This window comes from Coenobita brevimanus, chromosome 24 (genome assembly GCF_032717465.1).
Source record: "Coenobita brevimanus isolate Jiangsu-jjx chromosome 24, ASM3271746v2, whole genome shotgun sequence".
NCBI classification, from domain to species: domain Eukaryota; kingdom Metazoa; phylum Arthropoda; class Malacostraca; order Decapoda; family Coenobitidae; genus Coenobita; species Coenobita brevimanus.
In genome coordinates, this window is record NC_136977.1 from 61496822 (window position 1) to 61522332 (window position 25511).

General features: G+C 42.3%; 1 protein-coding gene across 12 annotated transcripts in view; it reads right to left on the reverse strand.

The window, feature by feature from the left end:
* Positions 1-25511, reverse strand: part of LOC145393515 (uncharacterized) — a 1158665-nt gene that overhangs the window by 431738 nt on the left and 701416 nt on the right. For 9 of the 12 annotated variants that reach the window (XM_080267659.1, XM_080267660.1, XM_080267653.1 and 6 more), the window contains exon 3: positions 13093-13137. The exons of the other annotated variants lie outside the window; for them this stretch is intronic. In XM_080267659.1, the coding sequence (XP_080123785.1) occupies positions 13093-13137 (45 nt within the window). The remainder of the gene's footprint in view (positions 1-13092; positions 13138-25511) is intronic. 12 annotated transcript variants of the gene reach the window in all.

Here is a 25511-nt window from a genome sequence, read left to right on the forward strand (position 1 = left end):
TAAAATAAATAAGAGTCAAAGCAACAGTTTAAACCAATAACACGTTTCCTGTAAAAGTCTATGGAAAATACAACCCCGTTTTCAGTTAGCACATGGAGGGGAACTGCACTAAATCCTTCACAGATGTCAGGTTTCCAGGGCCATTCTTCTCACTTCCAACCCCTTGCTCTTTCATCTTTGCTCTTGTCTTCTCCGTATCTCCGCCTTCCTTCCTTCCTCTTCCCTCCCTTGCTCTATCCACTGTTTTCTTTCTTCCTCCTTCTCGTCTGTATCTATTTTCGTTCCATGTCCATTCCACGAACCTCTGTATTTCCTCTTTTTTTCTTCTAGTTCTTAGTTTCTTATCTACTCTTCTTCCTTCTCTCTTTCCACCCCTGCCTCTTTATCCTGAGATTCTTCTTCTTCTGTTCTCCTCTTCCATGTTCCCATCTCTCTTCCTCATCCTTCTCTTTTCCTTCTCCTTTCTTCTTGTCTCCTATCGTCGCCACTTCCTCCTTCTCTCCTACTCATTCGTTTTTCCCTCCTGTTTCCTCCTTTTATCCTCCTACTCCTCCCTTCTTTTTTCTCTCTTCCTTTCATTTTCTTCCTCTCCTCCACCTCCTCCTCCTCTTCCTCCTCATGCCTCTCCCTCTTTGTCTCTCCATCTCTATCGTTTCCTTCTCTTCCTGTGTCGTCTCCAAGTTTCCCTCTTCCTCTTTCCTCCTCCATCTCGTATCTCTCCCTCTTCGTCTCTCCATCTCTCCCTGTCCTTCCTCTTTATGCTTCCCTCCACCTCATTCCTCCTCCATCTCGTATCTCTCCTCGCCTGTCTCTCCATCTCTCCGGTTTCCGAGTGCTCACACAGCTTTATTTGATCTCTCCATCTCTCCCTTCCTCCTCATATATCTCTTCCACCCACTTTGCCTTTCCTGAATGCCTCACTCTTCCTCTTATTTCTCCTCCACTGGCGTATAGTTACCTGTGTTTAATCTCTCTCTCTCTCTCTCTCTCTCTCTCTCTCTCTAACACCTTTTCACCTCCCCCTCTCCACACACACACACACACACACACACACACACACACACACACACACACACACACACACACACACACACACACACCTTCATGCTCTTCTCCTTTCCCTTTCTTCCCTTTCTCACCTCCCCCTTTCTCTGCTTTTCCCCTATTCATCCCTTTATCATCCTTCCCTATTCACTCAATCTATCCTCTTCCTCCTCTTCTGTTCCTATCCTCACTTTCATCCATCTATCCTCATTCAAGCCTTCATTCTTATACTCACACTATTCATTTCCCCTTCATTTCCTCGCATCCTCATCTCCTTAGTTATATTTTTTTCTCCTCTCTCTCCACCCAGTTAGGCTACTATTCATTACTCAAGCCTTCTCTCTCTCTCTCTCTCTCTCTCTTGTGGTTCCACCTGAAAGCCTCATAAATATTGCACCTCTGAGACCTCCGGTGAGAGGCGACGCTACCACAATCGCTACCACTATCACCACAATCGCTACCACTATCACCACAATCGCTACCACTATCACCACAATCGCTACCACTATCACCACAATCGCTACCACTATCACCACAATCGCTACTACTATCACCACAATCGCTACCACTATCACCACAATCGCTACCACAATCATCACAATTGCTACCACTATCACCACAATCGCTACTACTATCACCACAATCGCTACCATTATCACCACAATCGCTACCACTATCACCACTACCACAACCATCATTCATTCACTCTACCACATCCTTAAATAACTACCACAATTTATCCAACTACCAAAGCAGCCAAAATCACAATCCCTAATACTACCACAACCATCGCCAACCAAAATCTTAAACAGCTACCACAATCCTAAGACTACCTCAACCACCACACACATTCAACCACAACCACCATTCACCATACGTCTAACAGCCAGACCAACCACAATCCTTACAAACACTACAACTACCACAACCTCAATCGCTCCAACCATCACAACCTCAAACAATCTGACCTACCACAATCCCTGAACTTACCACAATCACCACCACAACCACAATCGCTCCAACCACCACACCCTCAAACAACCTGACCTACCACAATCCCTGAACGTATCACAACCACCAACTACCACCACAACCACCATCTACCACAACAACCACAATCTCTACATCCCTACTACCAACACTAACACCACAAGTCTCACCCTGACAACACTCTACCAACACCAGGCCAACTTTGCCAACTACCACCATTAAAACTAAACTACCACCAGGGGAACAATTCCAACTCTACAAAAAAAAAAAAAAAAAAAAAAAAAAAAAAAACTATTCCTGACCCCCCAAATAAACACTTCCTCTTTACTAATAAAAATAAAACTCTACTTGTAACTCTCCGGCGTTAATAAAGAGAAAATAACTGGTAATTGTGGAAAATATAATTAACTTTAAATTCACTCTAATTACGTAACTTACCCACGATTATTTTCTCTGGCCTATGCTATCCACAGTTATTGCCTCCTCACATCTATCCGAATATTTATCTATCTATCTACCTACTTATCTACCTATCTATAGTCAGACGCCTCAATCCTGTATGGGGTGGCCACAAACAAATCGCCTCCATGTCACCCTGTCCTCTGCTATTGGGCTGCCCTGTTTGCAACTCACATCCCCTTTTCTCAAATACCTCTCCACCCATCCCTCCATCTCATTCTCCCCCTCCCCCTCCTCCCTTCCACCTCACTCACACATACTCCCCTAGTCAGTCTGTTTCTTTCCATCCTCTCCACCTCTTCTACTCAGTCTCTCATTCTCTATCCTCTCCACCTCTTCTCGTCAGTCTCTCATTCTCTATCCTCTCCACCTCTTCTCGTCAGTCTCCCATTCTCTATCCTCTCCACTTCTAGTCACTGTCATTCTCAATCCTCTCCACCTCTTCTCGTCAGTCTCTCATTCTCTATCCTCTCCACCTCTTCTCGTCAGTCTCTCATTTTCTATCCTCTAAACCTCTTCTAGTCAGTCATTCTCTATCCTCTCCACCTCTTCTCGTCAGTCTCTCATTCTCTATCCTCTCCACACAGCCAAAACATCACCCAGTATTTCTCCTAAAGCCTTCAATCTCATCCACACCACCTTACCCACGATAATTCTCAACAATATAGGATTCTCACAACTTCCGCTAATAATAAACACAGAACAGAGGTATTCTTACTAACAATCAGTATTTTATGGAACAAAGATGATTTTCCGTGTGACAAATACAATTCTCCAAGTGACAAAGACATGCAAAGACAATATTTTAAGTAGCAAAACAATATCCACTCCCAAACAAGGCTATTTTCTCAAGACTAATCAATACTACGTGGTTCGTTACTGAAGGCCCCTCCAAACACTACAAACAGAGATGTTATTCATAGCACAAAAATTTTTCCAGGTACTAAAGACAATATTCCAGGTAACAAAGAAAATATTACCAAGAAACAAAGGTATTTTCCCAAGACAACAAGCCACATGCACATCACAGTTAAAAACACACACACACACAAGTCCATTTTCTTGATTACACAGAGATATTACTGGTAAGACAATAATCCACAAAATAAAGACAAAATCCTCCACCAAAACAATGGATATTTTCTCAAGACACAACCACCATTACGGTCTACACATCTAGGCCTTTCTAACCACCACATGGAAGTAAAGTAAAACAATTATGTAAGAAAATAATGCATCTTATAAGAAGTTAATAAAGACAACAATCTTCCCCCCAAAACAAGGATATTTTCTCAAGCTGCCGACACCATCAGACAGTCCATAAATTAGAAAGACAAGAGAGAGAGAGAGAGAGAGAGAGAGAGAGAGAGAGAGAGATACTATACCCCACAGATCTTACCTCACTCCCCCTACAAAACACAAAAACAACAATACTGTATCATCCCTTCCACCAAAACAATGTCATTTTCTCGTCACCAACAACACCATCAAGTTGTCTTAATACACGCTGCCTTCAAACAAACAATAATCAAAGCAACAAGCAAAATCTAAGTTAAAAAAAAAAAAAACACTATCTCAAAGTCACCTCTCTCAATCCACCAGCACCACCACGCTGTGCACAAATCAAGACGCCCGTTCCCTCGACACAAACCATAGCAGAAGGAGAAGCAGGAGGAGAAGCAGGAGAAGCAGCAGCAGAAGAAGCAGGAGGAGGAGCAGCAGAAGGAGCAGGAGGAGGAGCAGAAGAAGGAGCAGTCAGGGTCTCTCTCAGCAGTTTCTTGTCGAGGTGTTTCTCTCTGGTTTAGGCACATCATTTGTCACTCAGAGGGGTCGGAGGGGCTGGGGGGTTGGGGAGACCTAAGAGGAAGGGCAGAGAGGTGAGGAGAGCTTGGAGGGAGGGGCAGAGGGGTCGAGACAGCTAGGGATGAGGGTCAGAGGGGGTGGGAAAGGGCTAGGGGGAGAGGCAGAGAGGAGAGGAGAGCTTGGAGGGAGGGGCATATGGGTGGGGGAGTGCTAGGGGAGGGAGGGGCATAGAGGTGGGGGAGAGCTTGGGGAGAGGGTGGTGGTGGTGGTGGTGGAAGGGGAAACGTTGGGGGAAATCTGAGGAAGGGGTCAGGGAAATTTGGGTGATATCTGAGGTGGGGAAAATTGGGGGACAGTCTGAGATGAGGTGAGGAAAATTTGAGGAAAAAAACTGAGTAGGGGTGGGGAAAATTCTTGGGAAAAACTTCAGGTATTTGGGGAAAACGTGTGAAAATCTGTGTAGGAAGGCAGGTGAAATTTTGGTACGGGTGGGATGGGGAATATGAGAATGCGTGAGAGGGGAATCGAGAATTGAACGGGAGATGAAAGTACGAAGAAAGGTGAAATTAAAGCCAGAGAAAGTGAGAGAGAGAGAGAGAGAGAGAGAGAGAGAGAGAGAGAGAGAGAGAGAGAGAGAGAGAGAGAGAGAGAGAGAGAGAGAGAGAGAGAGAGAGGCGAGTGCAATTTGGTCCAAGAGAACTATCACCCCATAACCGCCCACTAACGACCCTGACACTGATTACGAGGCCAGCAATTGAGCGAGGCAATTAGAGGCTGAGGGGTGATTAAGCCAAATGTGAATTCCTCCATATTCTTAATGCAAAAAAAAAAAAAAAAGCTGAGAGAGAGAGAGAGAGAGAGAGAGAGAGAGAGTGTGTGTGTGTGTGTGTGTGTGTGTGTGTGTGTGTGTGTGTGTGTGTGTGTGTGTGTGTGTGTGTGTGTGTGTGTGTGTGTGTGTGTGTGTGTGTGTGTGTGTGTGTGTGTGTGTGTGTGAGAGAGAGAGAGAGAGAGAGAGAGAGAGAGAGAGAGAGAGAGAGAGAGAGAGAGAGAGAATGCCTGGACACACTGCATTTAAATGACTGGAGGTTAAAGTCAGACAGAAGTACTGAATGACGAGGACAGTTCCAGAGTTGGCCAGCTAAATGAAACTCAGATTATCGAGTAACTCTAGCATTATAAAGCTGGAATGACCTTAGCCTCAGGGGTACGACAAATGCAGATCATGAGACGAACGCAATAACCACCGAGCCACATCGCAGTGAAGGGAAACCATACCATTACATCTGGTGACTTGTTTACTGATCTCTTGCAACTTTCAGACGATTTCTTTCAGCCTTGGAGAGACTTTTAGACCTAGGAGAGTGAGTTGCAGCCTTTATCAATCCCTCTAAAGCGACAAACCCTTCCTAAGCTTACTAAAACCGTCTAGAATAAGAAAGAATGAAGGAAAAATTAAGTGAAGAGATTGAAGGTGATAAAACTCAGATGCAGTATTCTCCCAACACCTGCACACCTGTCATATCCGGACACCTGCGCTCAGATTTATATATCCTTGATTATGATGACTTTTTTTTAGTTTATTCTTGCTATCTCCAGACGATTTTCTTCAGCTCCGGAGAGGAGGGGTTGGATATGACCTTCACTGACTTCCTCTTCTTCACTACATCTGCCATCTCATAGGAAGCTCCCTAATACCTTCTCCTTAGCTATTTATTTTGCCAATCACCCCTTGCTATACTCTTCCGTGTTACGTAGATCATTCTAATACCACCATACTCTGCATAAGTATCGTACAAAATTATATTACACAGCTGTATCCGAAAAATAAATCGGTAAGGAAGAGGTGTTAGTGAGCTTCCTTTACCACCGCGAGTACGAGTCTTAAAGTGAATTAAAAAAAAAAGTCGTACTGAAGAGGCTATATTTTGAGTTATAGGTACGTGTGAAACTCCAACCCTTTCACTGCGATGACGTCCTTGGCTAGTATACTTGTCGGTAAACTAAGCTCCCTGACACCTCTTCCTTAGTGATTTATATTTTTGGATATGCCTGGCTGATATCCTTTTCTACGTTATTTATGCACAGTATGGCGATATTGGAGGGATCTATGTAACACAGAAGAGGACAGTAAGGTGTTAATAATCAAAATAAATCGCTTAGGAAAAGGCGTTAGGGAGCTTCCTTGGACGAGAATAGGGGCCCTTTGGATTTTAGTCTCTCAATCGACTGACAACTTTATCTATCTAAGGGAAGACTTCAATCTATCTACTTCAACTTAAAACCTATTTTTACATCTATCCTTCACCTTTACTCCACCCCTTCTCTCTATCTCCTCATCCACAAATTCCACTTTTCCCAGGCTACATATTCCACTGTTCCATCCACTTATCATCCACGTTCAATTCTCTCTCTCTCTGTAGCGTCACCTGTCAAGCTCCGTCACCTCATATCCTATTTCATTCATCTTTTGCTCCTCATTTTTTTTTTTTAATACAAGTATAATGGTGAATTTTTCTAACACATTTGCTACGAGATGTCTCCCTTAAGCTATAGAAAATTGTTTGGTGGTAATAAAGAAAAAATCTCTCTCTCTCTCTCTCTCTCTCTCTCTCTCTCTCTCTCTCTCTCCGCGTTCACATTACTGATCAGATTCTTTTAACTTCATATCACACACGGATTAGAGATTTTGCAAGGTCCTGCTCCATCTCACGTCTCCTCCTATGTCGTGGGAGTTACGATCCAGCCTGCAATACTGATAGTTACGTAGTTGCAATATCTCTAGGGTAGTTCACTAGAGGGGGGGAGGAAGGAGGGGGGGGGTCCATGCTCTTTCTCCTGTCTCTGTTATTTGCCTTTTTCAACACGCAGGGATAATGTGGGTAATTTTCCTCCCCCGTTCATCTATCCCCTCGCTTCTCGCCTACCTTCTTCCCCTCCTCCTCCTTTCCTCTTCTCTTCTCTCCTTCCCTCTTCCTTTCTTCGTCTTACTTCTTCCCTCCTTCCTTCTTGTTCTCTCCTTTATTCCATTACGTCCCCCTTATCTTCCTCCACCTCCATTCTTCCTATATTCTTCCACCTCTCTTATTCTCCCTTACACTTTTCCCATCCCTCCTTACTACTACCTTCCCTTTCCCCTTCCTCGTTTCCCTCATTTTCAGTACACACCCTGCCTCTACACACCTTTGCTTATCAATACTGCATTTTAGTCTCCACGGTGTTGCGTTATTTTTTTCTTTTTTACGCTATTCAAGTTGATGCCATTCCTTTACTTCCTCACCAATTCGCTTAAAACCATACACAATTATTCCTTGACCAAATATATCCAGACACCTTTATTTACTTAATTCATTTCCTTTATTTTTAGGGATTATGAGGTTAAAGGTCAAAACACAAAATTCTGGGATCATTCATCACGCTAATATGAACAGATGTACATACACTACACTGCAGCTGCGTGGAGACCATCTTGCATTCCTCTGATGATAACAATGGCAAACCTCAAATCCTCCTTTATTCCAGTCTTCTCCTTTACCTTCCTTCCTTCGCTCCTCTAGTCGCCTTCCATTTCCATCATTCCTCTCTATTTTATTATTTACCCTTGTTATTTCAATCTCTTCCTATTTCTTCCAACATCCTATCATTATTTTTGTCTTCTTCCAATCACCTCTCTGTTTCTCTCCTCACCGTCTTTCCAAAAAAATTTCCAGTTTCTCCCTGTCCCCTCAATTCTCTTCTCTCTCCTTGACTGCAATCTCCCTCCTATAATTTTTCTCTTTTTTCTCCCTTCTCCAATTCCCTCCCTGTCTTCTTATGTCTCTCCTCTACCTCCCTCTTCTCTCCACCGACCTTTCCAGCTCCGCTCACTTTTATTTTCCTTCTCTCTCTCTCTCTCTCTCTCTCTCTCTCTCTCTCTCGGCAAGTTTTACCTTCCATTTTAGCTCTTTTCTCTATATCTCTCTATCTCTACCCCCTACTTATCTCCTCCCTTGTTTTGTCTCACCGTATCATGAGTTGTTTACAGCCAATACTTATAAAAAAAAACAAAAAAGAAATTAAATAAATAAATTAATTTTTTTTTTTGTCTATGGGCATGATTTATACTTTATCCTTCCCTCACAACAGTTCAGTTCTCTTTTCTGTTTCTTTTCTTTCTTTATTTTCTTCCTCCTTCACCGGATCCTCCTCCTCCTCCTCTTCTTCCTCCTCCTCCTCTTCCTCCACTTTAATTTTTCTCTCTTTTTCATTCCCTTCTTCCTTCACCTATCGCCACTCTCTGTTTTCCTGTTTTTATTATTTTTATTTCCCATTCTTTTCACCATCATTACTATATACTCACTCTCCTTAGTCTTCCCTTCCTCGTTCCTTCCCTCCCGTCCAAGTCATCTCCCCCCAGCCACACTCTCATACATCTCTCTCTCTCTCTCCTTCTCCCTTAAGATTCTTCACACCGACACAACTTCTCCCTCTCCCTTTCCCCCTTCTAATCCCCCCATCTCCCCCTTCAATTCCAAATCTTCCCCTTTCAGCTACTTCCTCAACTTCAATACCCCCCTTCCTCTTCCAACCCCCTCCTCCTCTCCCATTTTCTCTCTCCAGTGTTTTTCTTCTTCCCCCTTAATTCATCTCCTTCTCCCCCTCTCCTTCCCCTCAAATTCCCTCCCCTCCTTTCTTCTCCTCCTCCTCCTCCTCCAATTCCTTCCTCAACTCTAGTTCTCCCCTTCTATCTACAGCTCCCCTCTAAATCCCTCTCTCCTCTCTCCAATTTCCCCCTTTCTCCCCTCCTCCAGTTTTCCCCTCCATCTCCCCTTCAATTCCCACTCTTCTCCACTCCCCCCTCCAATTCCCACTCTCCTTCCTTCCAGTTCCCCCTTCCCCCTTTCCCCCTCCTCCCCAACTTACCACCTCCACGGCCGTAATGGTTATAAATCCGCCTCAAGGTACGGTCCTTCCCCAGCCTCGCCAGACAAATGGGAGCTTTAGATAAAACCAGAAGAGGCTGCCCATTTGAGGTGGAGGTGGAAGAAATGGAAGTGGAGGGGAGGTGGGTGGAGGAGAGAAGAGAGGGAAAGAGGTAGGACGGGTGGTGACGAAAGAAGGGAAGTGAGTTTGTGAGGGGTGGGAGGAGAAGTGAGTGACAGGTATGAGAAGGAGAGTGGTGGATGGGTGAGAAAAAGGTAGGATGTGTGTGTGTGTGTGTGTGTGTGTGTGTGTGTGTGTGTGTGTGTGTGTGTGTGTGTGTGTGTGTGTGTGTGTGTGTGTGTGTGTGTGTGTGTGTGTGTGTGTGTGTGTGTGTGTGTGTGTGTGTGTGTGTGTGTGTGTGTGTGTGTGTGTGTGTGTGTGTGTGTGTGTGTGTGTGTGTGTGTGTGTGTGTGTGTGTGTGTGTGTGTGTGTGTGTGTGTGTGTGTGTGTGTGTGTGTGTGTGTGTGTGTGTGTGTGTGTGTGTGTGTGTGTGTGTGTGTGTGTGTGTGTGTGTGTGTGTGTGTGTGTGTGTGTGTGTGTGTGTGTGTGTGTGTGTGTGTGTGTGTGTGTGTGTGTGTGTGTGTGTGTGTGTGTGTGGTGGGAAAGCAGGATGTTAGAAGGTAGTGTGAATAAAAGGTAGTGTGAGGTGTGAAAGGTGTGTGGCCCATTTTCGTTGGGAGTTTTTGATGAAAGTTCCCCTATTCTTGGCTTTTCTCCTTTCACCGTTTAATGATCCTACCCCCCGCCAATATAACACAGACGGGAAATAGAGCTGTAATGATGATGATGACGATGATAATGATGATGACGACGAAGGAAGATGTGCCAAAAACGTTAAAGGAAGTTGCCGCGTGAAAAATAGAAGCGACAGATGGAGAAATTAAAAAAAAAAAAAAAAAAAAGGAAAGCAAGAAGTTAGAAAATGCAGAGAGGAGTGAGAGGTCTGAAAATTGAGAGTGAGAGGTAAGAGAATTAATTAAAAAGGGCGGAGAGCGAGGGAGGAAAAAAGGTAAAGAAAAAATAAAAACAGGTGAGAAACTAATAGACAGAATGAGTGACAGGTGAAATGGTGCGAAAATTTTGAGGTGTGATATGTGGTTTTGAAAATGGTAATACAGGTGTGTGACAGCGAGGTGAGTTACACAGACACACACGCCACACAGACATAGAGGTCCCTTCGAGCTGGTCCGCCCTTGGTAATCGTTCGGGAGTTACACAGACACTACAGACAAAGAGGTCCTTCTGAGGTGACCCAACTTTCATAAATTCGCGTGTTGCACAGATACACAGACACAGGGTTCCCTTTGAGGTAGTAGGGTGTAAACAACGGTGGCCAAGGTACGAATAAACAACCAACCAAAACAACACAAACACGGCCCACGACCTTCCATGAGGCTAGAGATCGAGCCTGACATTTTATATTATTTATATTTTCATTATCCGTTCACTATAATTCATCCAGTATGTGCTGTTACGGTCAGAAAATTCGCTCCACTTTCAAGACGAACAATTCTGAAACACTTAACGCATTATTCTGAAAAGTTTGCTGGGCTTCTAAGAGTGTATAGGAAGGTTTCGTATGTTATCGTTCACTCTTCCTTTAGTTACCGTGATTTATCAATATTAGAATCCGCAAGAGTACCAGTGACAAACAAACTACATACTACTTGATTCTACATACGGTCAATAATCCCTTTACACTTATAGGATTCGAATCTATGAAGTAGGATTCCAGACCACACAACCCCTTCCCTGCAATGACGTATTCTTAGCCTTCTTCTTGCTACATTAAGACGGTTTTATTCAGCACAGGAAAATCGTCTGAGAATAATGGAATATGGTGGAAAAATAACTCGCCGGAATGAAGGTGTTAAGTATTTATTTATTTATTTATTTGTGAGGGAGAATTTTATTAGTTTTGATAATGAGTCGAATTTTAAGTGGCTCTGAATACCTGAACACCTCTTCCTTAGCGATTTATTTTGTACATTATACCTGAATATCGTCTTTTATGCTACTGAACCCGTATTCTCGTCGGTTAGGGAGGCCCCCTAACATCTCTTCATTAGCGATTTATTTTTTACTATGCCTGGTTAAAATCCTTTTGTAACTTAACGTACTTATGCAGAGTATGGCGATGTTCAAAGGATTTATGTGACACGGGGAAAGATAATAAGGTATAATAAGCAAAATAAGTCGCCTAGGAAAAGATGTTGGGGAGCTTCCTTAACCAAAGAAATTACAGGCTTATGTCCATACTATAACGATATAATTAACATCAGGAAAATTATCCAGTGTAGTAGGTAAAATGAATCGGTTAAAAAATGGTCCTACGAAGCCTCCGAATACGTCCCAGTGTTTCAAGAATGTGTAAAGGGATTTCTGACCGCGACTGTACATGATGTTAACAGATACAAGATAGATAAATGTAATATTAACTATATTACAACACGAGAATCAGTACGTAACAAAAAACACTAAGGTACTTATTCTCGTCGGTCAAGGAAGCTCCGTAACACCTTTTCATAAGCGATTTATTTTGCTTATTACACCGTACTGGCCTCTTCTTGGTCACAGAAATTTTTAATATCGCCACACTCTGCATAAATAACGCGGAAGAGGATATTAACCAACAATATCCAAAAAAATAAATCGCCATGGAAAAGGTGTCAGGGGACCTCCTTAAACTTAAAGAATATACCCCTAGAAGTACAGGATACAAAAAAGATCACGCTACAGTGTTTACAAAGAAGCTAAGGTCACAGGATACGATAGAGGGGGTACTAACAAGGAACTAACAAATCTAAGCATCAAACCACTAACGTAACTACCACAGAACACTAACATCAACACTACAACGAGCACTTACACGAGCACTACGAAAAATAAGTCACGAATATACGAATTAAAAAAAAAAAACGCATATCAGAAAAACAACTAAGATAAACTAAGTAAAACACAGAGAGAGAGAGAGAGAGAGAGAGAGAGAGAGAGAGAGAAACCTTTATCAAATTAGGCAAGACAAACCCGTGCGTAAAAATACCTCGCTTGAACCACCCGGGACTCGAACATCAGTCTCTAAAAACAACAGAGAAGAACACTAAGCACTTGGCCCCCTTTTTATGACAGTGGCTTGGTGTGTGTTTAACCAGAGAGTGTGCTAAACCGACTTTCTCTCTCTCTCTCTCTCTCTCTCTCTCTCTCTCTCTCTCTCTCTCTCTCTCTCTCTCTCTCCAGACTGGATGGTTAATTTGGCTAGTAACCAAGGAGACATTTCTACCTCAACTAACGCTCACTGATATTCACGCCATCATGAGAGAGAGAGAGAGAGAGAGAGAGAGAGAGAGAGAGAGAGAGAGAGAACAATAACACACCCAAGGACTTTGCTACCGGGTAATGCAAATACAAATGAACAGAACAAGTGACTGAACAGAGAACGTGACTGATGAACACTAACTAGGGTAATAACAAGAGTACTATTTAAGATTATGTAAGAACTGAACACCAAATAACACCAGTAAATAACACAATAACACCAATGACCCACTACGTACAAGGCAGGCACAGTCAGCTACGAACACCAGAACACGGCTAAGAACAGACTGACGAGAAAAAACACACACACAAAATAAAACACGACCACGAAAAGGCTGAAATAAAGCACACTAGGACACGAATAAAAACAGGCTCAAAAAAACACAGCCACGGACATACAAACACGACTACCACGAAAAACACACGGTACTCTACGACGACTGAACACTAGAAAGAACACACACGTAATAAAAAAAAAAAAACACACCAATAAAGGAGGAGGTAGTAAAGCGCTCAACTCACGGGTTCGTCCAGACACCAACCCCGCTGGCTCTGTCCCAAACACACCTGAAGAACAAGAGAACAAGGAGAACGTTAGCGAGAACAGTTGTGAACAATCTTAATGCATAACAGTAGATCAAACTCACAATATAACACCAGGGAGTGAGCGAGAACAGGCATGAAAAAGCATAACACATAACATCAAACACCTGTAACATAAGAACAGAGAGACCATTAGCAAGAACAATCAAGATAACGCATAACATTCCACCAAACACGCCTATAACAGAAGAACGGGGGGAACGTCAGCGAGAACAGTGAGGCGGCATAACAAAACGTAAAACAGCGAACATTAAAACGTAAAAACCTTAAAACATACTGGAACTGTGTGTGTGTGTGTGTGTGTGTGTGTGTGTGTGTGTGTGTGTGTGTGTGTGTGTGTGTGTGTGTGTGTGTGTGTGTGTGTGTGTGTGTGTGTGTGTGTGTGTGTGTGTGTGTGTGTGTGTGTGTGTGTGTGTGTGTGTGTGTGTGTGTGTGTGATGAAATAAACTGTTTTGGATGCATGACACTGCTTGTTTTCAGTCGACTGCTTCGAGGCTGGGTCACTAATAACGCACACCTCATATCTGGGTCCACATCCAACCGCTTTTGGCTTTTACTTTTCATGTGCAGAAGGGTGAAGAAACCAGATTACATAAATATGCTGTGGAAAATGGCAGGAGAATTCTAAGTAAGGATTCTAAGTGTCATTTCTCAGACGCACTCTGATTTACTACTTACGCCAGCCCGCCATGGCCCCCCTAAAATCCTGCCTTGCCCTCCATAATAATAATAATAATAATAATAAATGATAAGGATATGCTAAACACCTTCCTCACCCCACCTTCAGCACTAAGTAGAGTCACCTGGGAAAAAAAGGACGAGGAAAACAGTGAGACAGAAGCCCTTGAGCCACCTAGGAAAAAAAGAAGTCTGCCCTCTTTCTTTTCTTTCAGTGTCTTCCTCCTTCTTACTCGTCATCCTTTCTCTCTCTCTCTCTCTCTCTCTCTCCCCACCAATCTTACCCCTCCTCCCCCTCTAAGGACCATTTCTCTCGCTCAATCACCTCCTGTCTCGCTCTAATTTTCCCACTCTCTCCAATCTCTCACTCTCGCTCTCACACTCACCACCTGTCTTCGGTTCATTCTCTCTCTCTCTCTCTCTCCACAATAGACCATCATCCCCGCCACCTCAGCACATCCTCTCAATCGCCCTGCTGGCTGGCACAATCCCTAATCTTACCTGCCCACCGCAAATTTGAGATGGCCCTTGTTATGCCTTATTTCGGATGTGACGCAGAGAAAGAAAAAGAAAGACAGACAGACTCAGAGAAGGAAAGAAAAAAGAATGAAAGAGAAGGGAAAGAATGAATGAACGAATGAATGAATGAAGGAAGGAAGGAAGGTTGGATGGATGGAAGGAAGGAAGGAAGGTTGGATGGATGGAAGGAAGGAAGGAAGGTTGGATGGATGGAAGGAAGGAAGGAAGGGAGGGAGGAAGGAAGGGAGGGAGGAAAAGAAAAAGAAAGATATACACAGACAGATAGATAGATAGACATATGGACTGATAGATACAGATAGATAGACGGATAAACATATAGATAGATAGAGAGAGAGATAGATCGATAGATTGACAGACAAACAAGACATATAGGTAGGCAGGTAAATACAGAAGAAAAGAAAGAGAAAGACCGAAAGGAAAATGAACACAAACTGAAATAAACAAATAAATGGCTTATTAATAATCATCTTAACCCTAATTCTTACTAACTAACATATCAACGAAAACAAAGAAAACGTCATTAGTAAAAATACACTAATCACAGACCCATGGAAACAAAGACAAATAAAGAAATAAAAGAAAAAAATCCTGTAAATAAGACATAATGCATTAAACTAAATAAAACACATGTAAAAAAAACAGATTAGACAGCAAAATAAAACACCAATGAATACCCATTTAATTTAGATTATAAAACACAAATAAAAAAAGCAGATTAGACAGCAAAATAAAACACTGGAGAATACCCATTTAATTTAGATTATAAAACACAAATAAAAAAAGCAGATTAGACAGCAATATAAAACACCAGGGATTATCAATTTAATTCTGATTTAATGAAATAAATTATCAGAATATGAAAGAATTAATTTTAACCCCTTCAATCTGGGGACGTATTTTACATTAATATTTCTACAACCAGACGATTTTATTCAGCTCAGAGGAAGAAAATAAAGCCTTCATTAACTCCTTTACTAATAGAGGTCTGTCTTTAGCTGAATAAAATCGTCTGGAGGTACTAAAAATAAAAAACAATTCATAGGATTCCAATGCTTTACTCCTTTACTGCCAGCTGAATAAAACCGTCTGAATATAATCGTCCTGAAGGGGTTAGTAGGCATGGTTAGCACTTTCACTACTATATTAATTACTAACCTGAAGAGAATCGTTTGGGGGGTAATTAGGAAAAAATAATTGATGTCATAGCACTGAAGGGGTTAATTTGGAGTGATGAGAGGATGAGACGGGTGACTCTCTCTCTCTCTCTCTCTCTCTCTCTCTCTGATTATTATGAATTACGCCACATTATCCTTATCTCTTATCACTACCTTGTACTTAACTCTCTCTCTCTCTCTCTCTCTCTCTCTCTCTCTCTCTCTCTCTCTCTCTGTGCATGCCAAAATTAACATGCAAACAGCCAGAGCAAGAATTTTCAATATCGTCATCTGTCACGCAAACCCAACTTGTAAAAAATATCGCCAGGAAACAGTAAGAATATAATAAAAAATAAATAAAAAAAAAGTAATGCAACACCGCAGTAAAGGAAAAAACCTGAGTAAAATAAAGAAAAAAAAAAAAAAAGAGGAGGAGCGTTATCAATATCAATTACGTCCACCTGATGTAAATTTGTCTCGTGATTAAATTAGGGTAAATAATCAGAAATATCTACAGCCCCAACCAGACACATACTGGGAGAGTGTGTGGGTATTTGGACAGGTGTCTGGGTTAATTAAAGGTGTCTGGAAAGGTATACAGGTGTTTGGAAAGGTGTACGGGTAACTTGACAGGTGTATGGGTGTTTAGAAAGGTGTACGGGCAATTACAGGTGTTTGGACATGTTTTTAGGTGTTTGGACTTGAGTAAGGGTAAATACAGGTGTTTAGATAGCTATACAGTAAGTGTGCTTGGAAAGGTGTACGAATAATTACAGGTGCCTGGGCAGACATCCAGGTGTTTGAACGGATGCAAGAGTAATTATCAGATTGGACAAGTACACAGGTGTTTGGGGGAGTGTACAGGTAATTACAGGTATTTGGCCAGGTGTACCGGTAATTATATATTTTCAGTGTTTGGGTAAGTATACACGTGTTTGGATACGAATACGGGTAATTACAGTGCTTGGACAGGTATACAGGTATCTGGACACGTATACAGGTAATTAAAATTTTGATAGGTATACAGGTGTTTGACCAGCAAAAAAAAAAACATAAGCAGGGCAGGTAAGTACATACAGGTGAGCATATAATTACAAAAGGAGAGGTATAGGGGTAAATTACATGTGACTTGTGCTGAAAAAATTACCACCATATGCGATAAATAGCTGATGTGAGACGCTGTTAACATGCAAACACCCACACAATGTAGAGGGAGGGAGGGTGTACAGGAATAAACATCTTTCTTTCATTAATCTCTTCTTTCTTTGTTTCTGTGCACCTCGGTATGTATTCCTCTGTCTGTCAACCTTTTTTCTGTCCATCCTGAGCTCTGTTCCTCTATGTTTCTGTACTTTCTTTTTAATTATTCTTTTTAGGGTGTTTAGTAAAAAGAAGTTTTGTCAAGATGTGGCGGAAACTGATGATCTCTCTCTCTCTCTCTCTCTCCCTCTCTCTCTCTCTCTCTCTCTCATCAAGTATTACCAGTATGCAATTTCTATCTTTACCGTCTTTATTATCTTTATCCTGAGGTAGAGCATTACTTATATTTTATTATCCTACCGTCAGATGATTTCTTTCAGCTGAGAGATGTCCATGCCCTCTGAAAGCTGGGTCCTGTACGTCGTCGTCATCATCACCATCATCACCGTCATTTTTTCTCCTCCCCTCTTGCTCATCACCATCATCATCATCTTTCATTCACCCTCTCTTGCTCCTCCTTCTCCTCCTCCTCCTCCTCCTCATCATCATCATCATCATCATCATCATCATCATCATCATCCTTTCTCCCACGCTTCCACACCACAACTACCATTTACATTAAGACGCTCCACCGCTTATCACCTACACACGCACGCACACACACACACACACACACACACACACACACACACGGGAAATTAAAAGATACTGACACTCACAAATTTCTCTCTCTCTCTCTCTCTCACACACACACACACACACACACACACACACACACACACACACACACACACACACACACACACACACACAACAAATGGCCAAATGTCACAGCAATCATCCTAAATTTCCAACGTTAATGGCCTGAAAACAACACATCTACTACGTAACACTGATATAACGCGTCGTAAATACCGCTCATATATCCGGTCTGCCCTGCCACACACACACATACAAACATACATACATACCCACATACACATCGGACATACATACATACACACAGGATTCACAAACATTATCATATTTCAGGCGGAATTCAGGAGAAGGAAGAGGAAAGCATAAAACAAAGGCATCAAAAGAGGGCTAATTAAATACAATAATGAGGACTGATGAGGACGATGATGATAGTAGTAGTAGTAATAGTAATAGTAGTAGTAGTAGTAGTATTAGTATTATTATTATTATTATTATTATTATTATTATTATTAGTAGTAGTAGTAGTAGTAGTAGTAGTAGTTGTTGTTGTTGTTGTTGTCGTAGTAACAATAATAATAATAACAATAATAATAATAATAATAATAATAATAATAATAATAATAATAATAATAATAATAATAATAATATAAAAGAAAAATCAACACAGATAACTCCTTCAGAAAGTCAAAATCTTCCTTTATTCTGTTCTCCCTATTACCAGACGATTTTACTCACCTTAGGACATAAGTTTAAGATTGGAGGGGTTAGAAATCGCCTTCACTAACCCCGTCACTACTTGGGGGGGTTTCTAAAGCTAAATAAAATCGTCTGGTGCCCTTATTTTACTCAGTCTAAAATTGTCATCTCTCCATCTTGAAATGCTGAGCTGTAGAGGTAGACTGACGCTAGAATATAAAGCTAGTCACGAAGAAGTGTTACGGAAAGGATGTGGAACTGGAGGAGGAGGAGGAGGAGAAGGAGGAGTCTTGTTCTGCCACTGAACTTAAGAACAAAAAAGAAGAAAATTGTTCCCTCCAAGAAAAAAAAAAATGAAATACGCCTAAAAGGATGAAAATTTGGGCCAAGTAAGTGTGAAAGACCTATAGGAGCTGGAATTCGAAAAAGGTCATCGTACTGAAGAGGTACGAGGTGGAGGAGGAGGATGTAGTGAAGGAGAAAGAAACAGGTCTGAGGAACAGGGTTAAAAAAAAGTGCGGGTGATCAAGTTTCCTGGAGGAGGAGGAGGAGAAGGAGGAAGTGGAGGAGGAGGAGGAGGAGGAAGTGGAGGAAGAGGAAGAGGAGGAAGAAGAAGTGGAGGAAGAGGAAGAGGAGGAGGAAGAAGAAGAGGAGGAGGAGGAGGAGGAGGAGGAGGTATAAAAGTGGAAAGTGAATGGACAAAATGATACGAATGAGGAAGATAAGGACGACGAAGAAAAAGGAAGAGGAGAAAGAAGAAGAAGAAGAAGAAGAGGAGGAGGAGGAGGAGGAAAGAGAAGAGGGCAAGCAGTAGGAACCAAAACAAAGAGAAAGACGATGGACAGAAAAAACGAGATGGGAGCAAAATAAAAAGAAAACGGCCTTAAAGAAAGACACTAAAACACTCCAAGAAAAAGAGTAAGAGAGATTAAGTAAAGAGAAATCAAGGAAGTGGATTTATCTTGTCAAGTTAAGTGGTCGGAAGTGCTATAATTTCTGCCCTAAGTTCGGTAAGGTCTCTCTCTCTCTCTCTCTCTCTCTCTCTCTCTCTCTCTCTCTCTCTCTCTCGTGTGTGTGTGTGTGTGTGTGTGTGTGTGTGTGTAACAATATATAGCTGCCTACCAACCTCTTCCCCCCTCCCACCATCCACCTCTCTCTCTCTCTCTCTCTCTCTCTCTCTAAATCTATCAAACTACTTTCCTCCAACTCCCTTCTCTCATCCCCCCTCTCTTTCTCTCCAATTCCCTCTTCCCCCTTCCCTCCTGTCTCCAACTTTCCCTTCAATCCCTCCCCTTCCCTCCCCCTCCCCACATCCTCTCCCTCTTCTCTCCTCACTCCCTCTAACTTATCTTCCCTCATGTTCCTCCTCCTCCTCCTCCTCCCTCTACTTCTTCACCTTCCCCTCCTCCGCCTCCAACTCTTCCAGTCTGTCAACACAAAGGGCGATGACCTCTTCGACCACAAGGAGAGGGAAAGAAGGAAGGAAGGAAGGAGGGAAGGAAGGAAGGAAGGAGGGAAGGAAGGAAGGAAGGGAGTGAGTGAGAATGGATGTGAAGAAATAATAGGGAGGAAGACAGTTGAAACAGACAGGCATTTGAAGGGGAATGAGGGAGGCATAAGAAGGAAGGAAGGAAGGAAGGAAGGAAGGGGAATGAGGGAGGCATAAGAAGGAAGGAAGGAAGGAAGGAAGGAAGGAGAGATGTTTGAGGAGGGAGGAAGACAAGACGGGGGGGAGGGAAGTTATGTGGGAGATGAGATGCAGGAAGAAAGAGGTACAGGAGGAAAAGAGGAAAGGGGAAATGGGGAATGGAGGGGAGGAAATGGGAGGAAGAGAAGTTAAAGATGGAATGGGGAAGGACTAACGTAGAAAGAGTAAGGATACGACAAGAGAAAGATGAAATATAGGAAGAAAAAGAGGAAGGGGAAGGAGGAAAAAGGAAGGAGGGAAGGAAAAGACAGCCAGGGTTGAAGGACGGATGAAAAATATGAAGGAAGAAAGGAAGTAAGAGAGAAAGGAGCAAATCAACAAACGATAAAGGGAATGGAGAGAAAAAGGTAGACAGCCATGAAAGATGATGATGATGATGATCGCTGAGAGAGAGAGAGAGAGAGAGAGAGAGAGAGAGAGAGAGAGAGAGAGAGAGAGAGAGAGAGAGAGAGAGAGAGATGAAGAAAAAACAAAAACAAACATTGAAGAAGATAAGGAAGATAATTAAGGAAGACAAGCACGAAGGGGGAAAAGAATGGAAGAAAAGCAAAGAGAAAGAGAGGAGGAAAGAAGAGGAAAGAAGAGGACAGGGCAAGAGGCTGAGAACAAGAGGGAAGATTACACAGAGCCAAGTATGCAAATCAGGAAGAAGGAACGGAGAGAGAGAGAGAGAGAGAGAGAGAGAGAGAGAGAGAGAGAGAGAGAGGGGAAATAATGGTGAAAAGGGGGGTAATCAAGAATGAAGGAAGTGGCAATTTACAAGTCGGAGGAAATAAGAGAATGAATATAATGGAGGGAGGGAATGAGGGAGATGGAAGGAGGAATGATGGAGAAGGAGATGGAGAGAAGGAATTGAGATGTGAGGGAGGAAATGAAGAAGAAAAAAAAGGGAATGAATGAGAAGGAATGAAAAAGAAGGAAAGGTACAAGTGAAGACAGAGTGATGGAAGGAGGGAAACTCAAGAAGGGCATAAGGAAGAGAGGGAGGGAGGGAGGGAGGGAGGAAGGGAGGGATGGAGGGAGGGAGGGATGGAGGCAAAGATGGAGGGATGGAGGGAAACTGAAGTACGGTTTGGAGAAGATAGGGAGTCACCTGATCCACCACAAGTCCACCTGACCTTATACACAAGCTGGGCAACACGAACCCTTATTATCTTAACACGGTACGCCGCGTCCTTTCCTACCCTACCAAACCCTCCCTTTATCCTCTCAACCCTACCCTACCTTACCCTACCCTATCCTCCCCACCCCTCCCCTAGCCTACCCTACCCTACCGTACCCTACTCTACCCTACACTTCTTCTTATATCCTTGCCTAGCCTACCCTTCAAAAATCCTACTCTATCCTTCTCCTTATATCCTACCCTATCCTTCTTATATCCAACTCTACCCTACCCTTCTTAAATGCTACTCTATCCTAACCTTCTTCTATCCTGTCCTATCCATCTATCCAACTTTATCCTACCTTTTATAAATCCAACCCTACCTTATTCTCTTACACCCTACCCTACCTTTCTTATACCGTTCCCTCCCCTCCCTTTACCCTTTCAACCCTACCCTGCCTTACTCTTCCCTTTCTTATGCATACCTCTCTTCTTACTCCATCCTTCCCATCGTTATTTGAACCACAGGAGCCCAGGTACGAGAGAGCGTCGCGTGCTTAGCCTATTTCATGCTACTGGTTTTGTAATTCCTGGGAGCATAAATTAGACTTAAACCTTCACCACGTCTCTACTATCCAAGCTACAACACCCATATCCCATGAACGTACTGCCTCAACCATGAACCCCCCCCCACCAAAAAAAAAAAAAAAAAAAAAAAAAAAAAAAAGGCCCGTCTCACTCACTCCTCTCCGGAGAACTCCTTCCTTCCTACCTCATTCCCCCATACATCGTCCCTCATACAATACTTAACAGGGTGTACTTGTCCCGTTAGCTCCCACCACTCATCAATATCCTGGCCCGTTTTGCTCACTTCTCCACTCACACTAGCCATTTTTATAATGAAGTGGCGAATATTTCAGACTACGAGTGTCCTACCTAGAAACACACACACACACACACACACACACACACACACACACACACACACACACACACACACACACTACACGCGCGCAATAGGGCTCAGAGGCAGTGAAGGGAAGTTTAAGAAAAAAGAAAGAAATGGAAGCGGGTAAATGAAGGGAAAGAAAACGAAACAAAACTAGAGTACAGGGGCACTCAGTGGAGCGCATCTCTCCGACAAGGGCAACGTAATTTCCAAAACCACTCTTCATAACGGGTTAGGCTTCCTCATCACTGATTAAGGTTTCGCAAAAAGTGTTTTCCGGATCCAGAATCTGTAATAGGATCCGGATCGGTCCCAAAAGTTAATCGATTGTTCCCTGGGACATGAGCTATATACCCACCAAATTGGGTCCAAATCTCTCTCCTAGTTTTTGAGTAATCCTGCTAATAAACAAACAGGGGTGAAAACATACACTTCTAGTAGGAAAAAAAGAAAAGAAAAGAAGGCAAAACAAAATCAAGGAGACGAAACACTAATCGTAACGTAAGGAAGGTAAAGAGAATTAAGAAAATGAGGCTGACGACATACCGACACAAAAATCCAAACGAGGTAGAAATTAAAACACAAAAACAAGTAATATAAGCAAAAAAATCACTTAAATACAGAGAATAAGAAAGTCCTGTCATTCGTATCACCCTTATCTTAATAATAATAATAATAATAATAATAATAATAATAATAATAATAATAATAATAATAATCAAAAGGCATATATCTTTAAAGTAACTGAACCTGAGGCTTACAAATTATAAGTAAGGGAGGCAATTAAAAAAGGAGGCAGAGAGAGAGAGAGAGAGAGAGAGAGAGAGAGAGAGAGAGAGAGAGAGAGACGAGCAATAAGAGTCACACCCGGCAGGAGAGGAATGACTGATAAAGATTGAAAGATTAAATTATGCAGTATAACAAAAAAAAAAAAAAAAAAAGACTAAGAATTATTCACACGAGAGAAGAACCACTGAGAAAAATAATGAGAAAAAAAAATATGATTAAGAAGGCTATAAACCCCTTCATTCCGAGGACTTTAAGATGGAGTATCTCAAGGAGCGGCTCTGTCAGTCTGTCTTTCATTAACGATTTCCGGAGGTGCTTCACTCCCGTCGACTTTTGCGAGTTTAACGACGCCGCACCATACCACATCACACCATACACCACACCACACCCCCACACTACACACCACACCAAACCATAACATACCACCCCACACCATCCTATCATACACACAAATAAAGAAAAACTCGCAAAACACATCACACCACCACACCACACCACAACACCACACCATACAACGCCAGACGATATTATTCAGAGGAGAGGAGACTTATCAAGCTGGTTGAGGCAGACGGCCCAAATTAATCCCATCACTTCTATACCTTCTTCCTCAGGTGAACAAATTCATCTTGAGATAGCCTGATACGACGAGATATAACAACGGGTCGTAGTAAAGGGGATGAATGATGAAGGCGTGATGAAAGGAAAAGAGGCATTACTAAAGAAGAATAAGTAAGAAAGATATAATGAGGAAGACTATGAAGAGAAGGAAGATAATGCACAGGAAATAGATGAATTACTTACAATGAAAGGATTTGAGAGTTAAAAATAAGATTATCAAAAAATGACGGGTAAGAGAAACGCAGTGGAAAGAAATTACTGATAATGAATGAAGAGGAAAGATATAATTAAGAAAACTATTAAAAGATGGAGGATACGAGTCTTCAGAGGAACAGATGAATTACTTAAATGCTACTGAGAAAATTGTGATAAAAAAAGACCATTATTATTATTATTATTATTATTATTATTATCATTATTATTATTATTTTGATAAGATTAAAGCCTAGACAGGGAGGAATTACTGCTTAGGCAATAAGACAGGTAAGATTAAGATGGGTTAAAAGATTTTCATATAAGAATAATATCCAGACAGAGGAGGAAATACCTATCACAAATATAGGGAAAAATTACGATATGAAGACCTGGGCTATGAATCATGCGGAGGAGAGGAATTACGGATAAGAGAGATAAGATTAGGTGGCTATCAAAAGTCTTAGGGTATGATTTAAGTCCAGATGCAGAGGGATTAGACATAGATTAATAGCGATAAGACACAGAAGGGAATTAAAGACCTAGGAGAGAGAGAGATTAACGATGGCGTAGTAATTTCTACGATAAAATGAAGTGTGGGGAAATCCAAGCACACACACACACACACACACACACACACACACACACACACACACACACACACACACACACACACACCTATCTATCTTTCTATCTACAGGTAAGACAGACAAAGATAAAAAAAGATATGTAAAAATACAGTAGATATAAATCATAATCTGATACAAAATTCGAATTTATTATCAATGTAACAAAAATGAATCTTCACTGTTAAAAAATCTCGATACAGTAAGAGGCCTGGTAGCGATACTGCCAACCTTAAATCATATTTTTCTCGGGTGAACCACAAAATATATTAATATATTTTCTGACAATATTAAACATTTTTCCATGAATATACAAGACGTTAAATATATGTCTCACAGAACATCAAGTTATAAATTGCTGTGCTGTATAAGAAGTCGAGCTCGTACCGATGAGTCAAAAAAAAATATATATATATAAAAAATAAATAAATCCACTTAGCATCGGTGGCTCAAACCTGCCCTGATTTTCGTCCTGTTGCACCTTATTTCACGTAGCTTCATGGCACTAAAATAAGCACTACTTCGTGATAAGCATTCCTGATGGAGAGATGGAAATTTTAGGGCAAGTTAGGGAGCACTGTCACGCACACTGCATACATCCCAGTTCCTTCGCATGATATTGCTTTCAAACGAGAGAGAGAGAGAGAGAGAGAGAGAGAGAATCAGGTAACAATATCACTGGACCTGAGGGTTAAGCTACCGTATCTTTACTGTTGCCGGAGGTACACACGCAAGCAAGCAGAAACACACACACACACACACACACACACACATACACACACACACACACACACACACACACACACACACACACACACACACACACACACACACAATGCACCCCTACTACATTTTAAAATTTTAACCCTCCTCTTCCCTCCATTCCCACATTCTCTCTCTCTCTCTCTCTCTCTCTCTCTCTCTCTCTCTCTCTCTCTCTCTCTCTCATTTCCATTTCCCCGGCCGTCAGCACATACCCTCCTTCGGCCCCCTCCCCTCTCGCCCCCCTCCCCCCCTTAGGCCCCTCGTGAATTGTGCAGGGAAGCAAAAATCTTGACCAATTTCGAGACATGAGGATAGTGCCTTCGGGACAGGGGAGGGGGGAGGGGAGGCGGGAGGGAAAGAAGAGGGGAGGGGGGAGGGAGAAACAAGGAAGAGGAGGGGGAAAGGTGGGGAAGGAGGAAGGAAAGGTAGGGGAAAAGAAGAGGGGGGCGAAAGAAGTGGAAGGGAGGAGGAAGAGGAGGGGAGGGAGAAGGAAAAGGAGGGGGAACAAGGGCGAGGAGGATGGAAAGGGGGTAAAAGGATTGTGAGAAAGGGGCAGGAGGAAGGAAAGGGTGTTGAATGGAAGGGTGAGGGAAGGAATGGAGAAAAGGACGGAAGGGTGAAG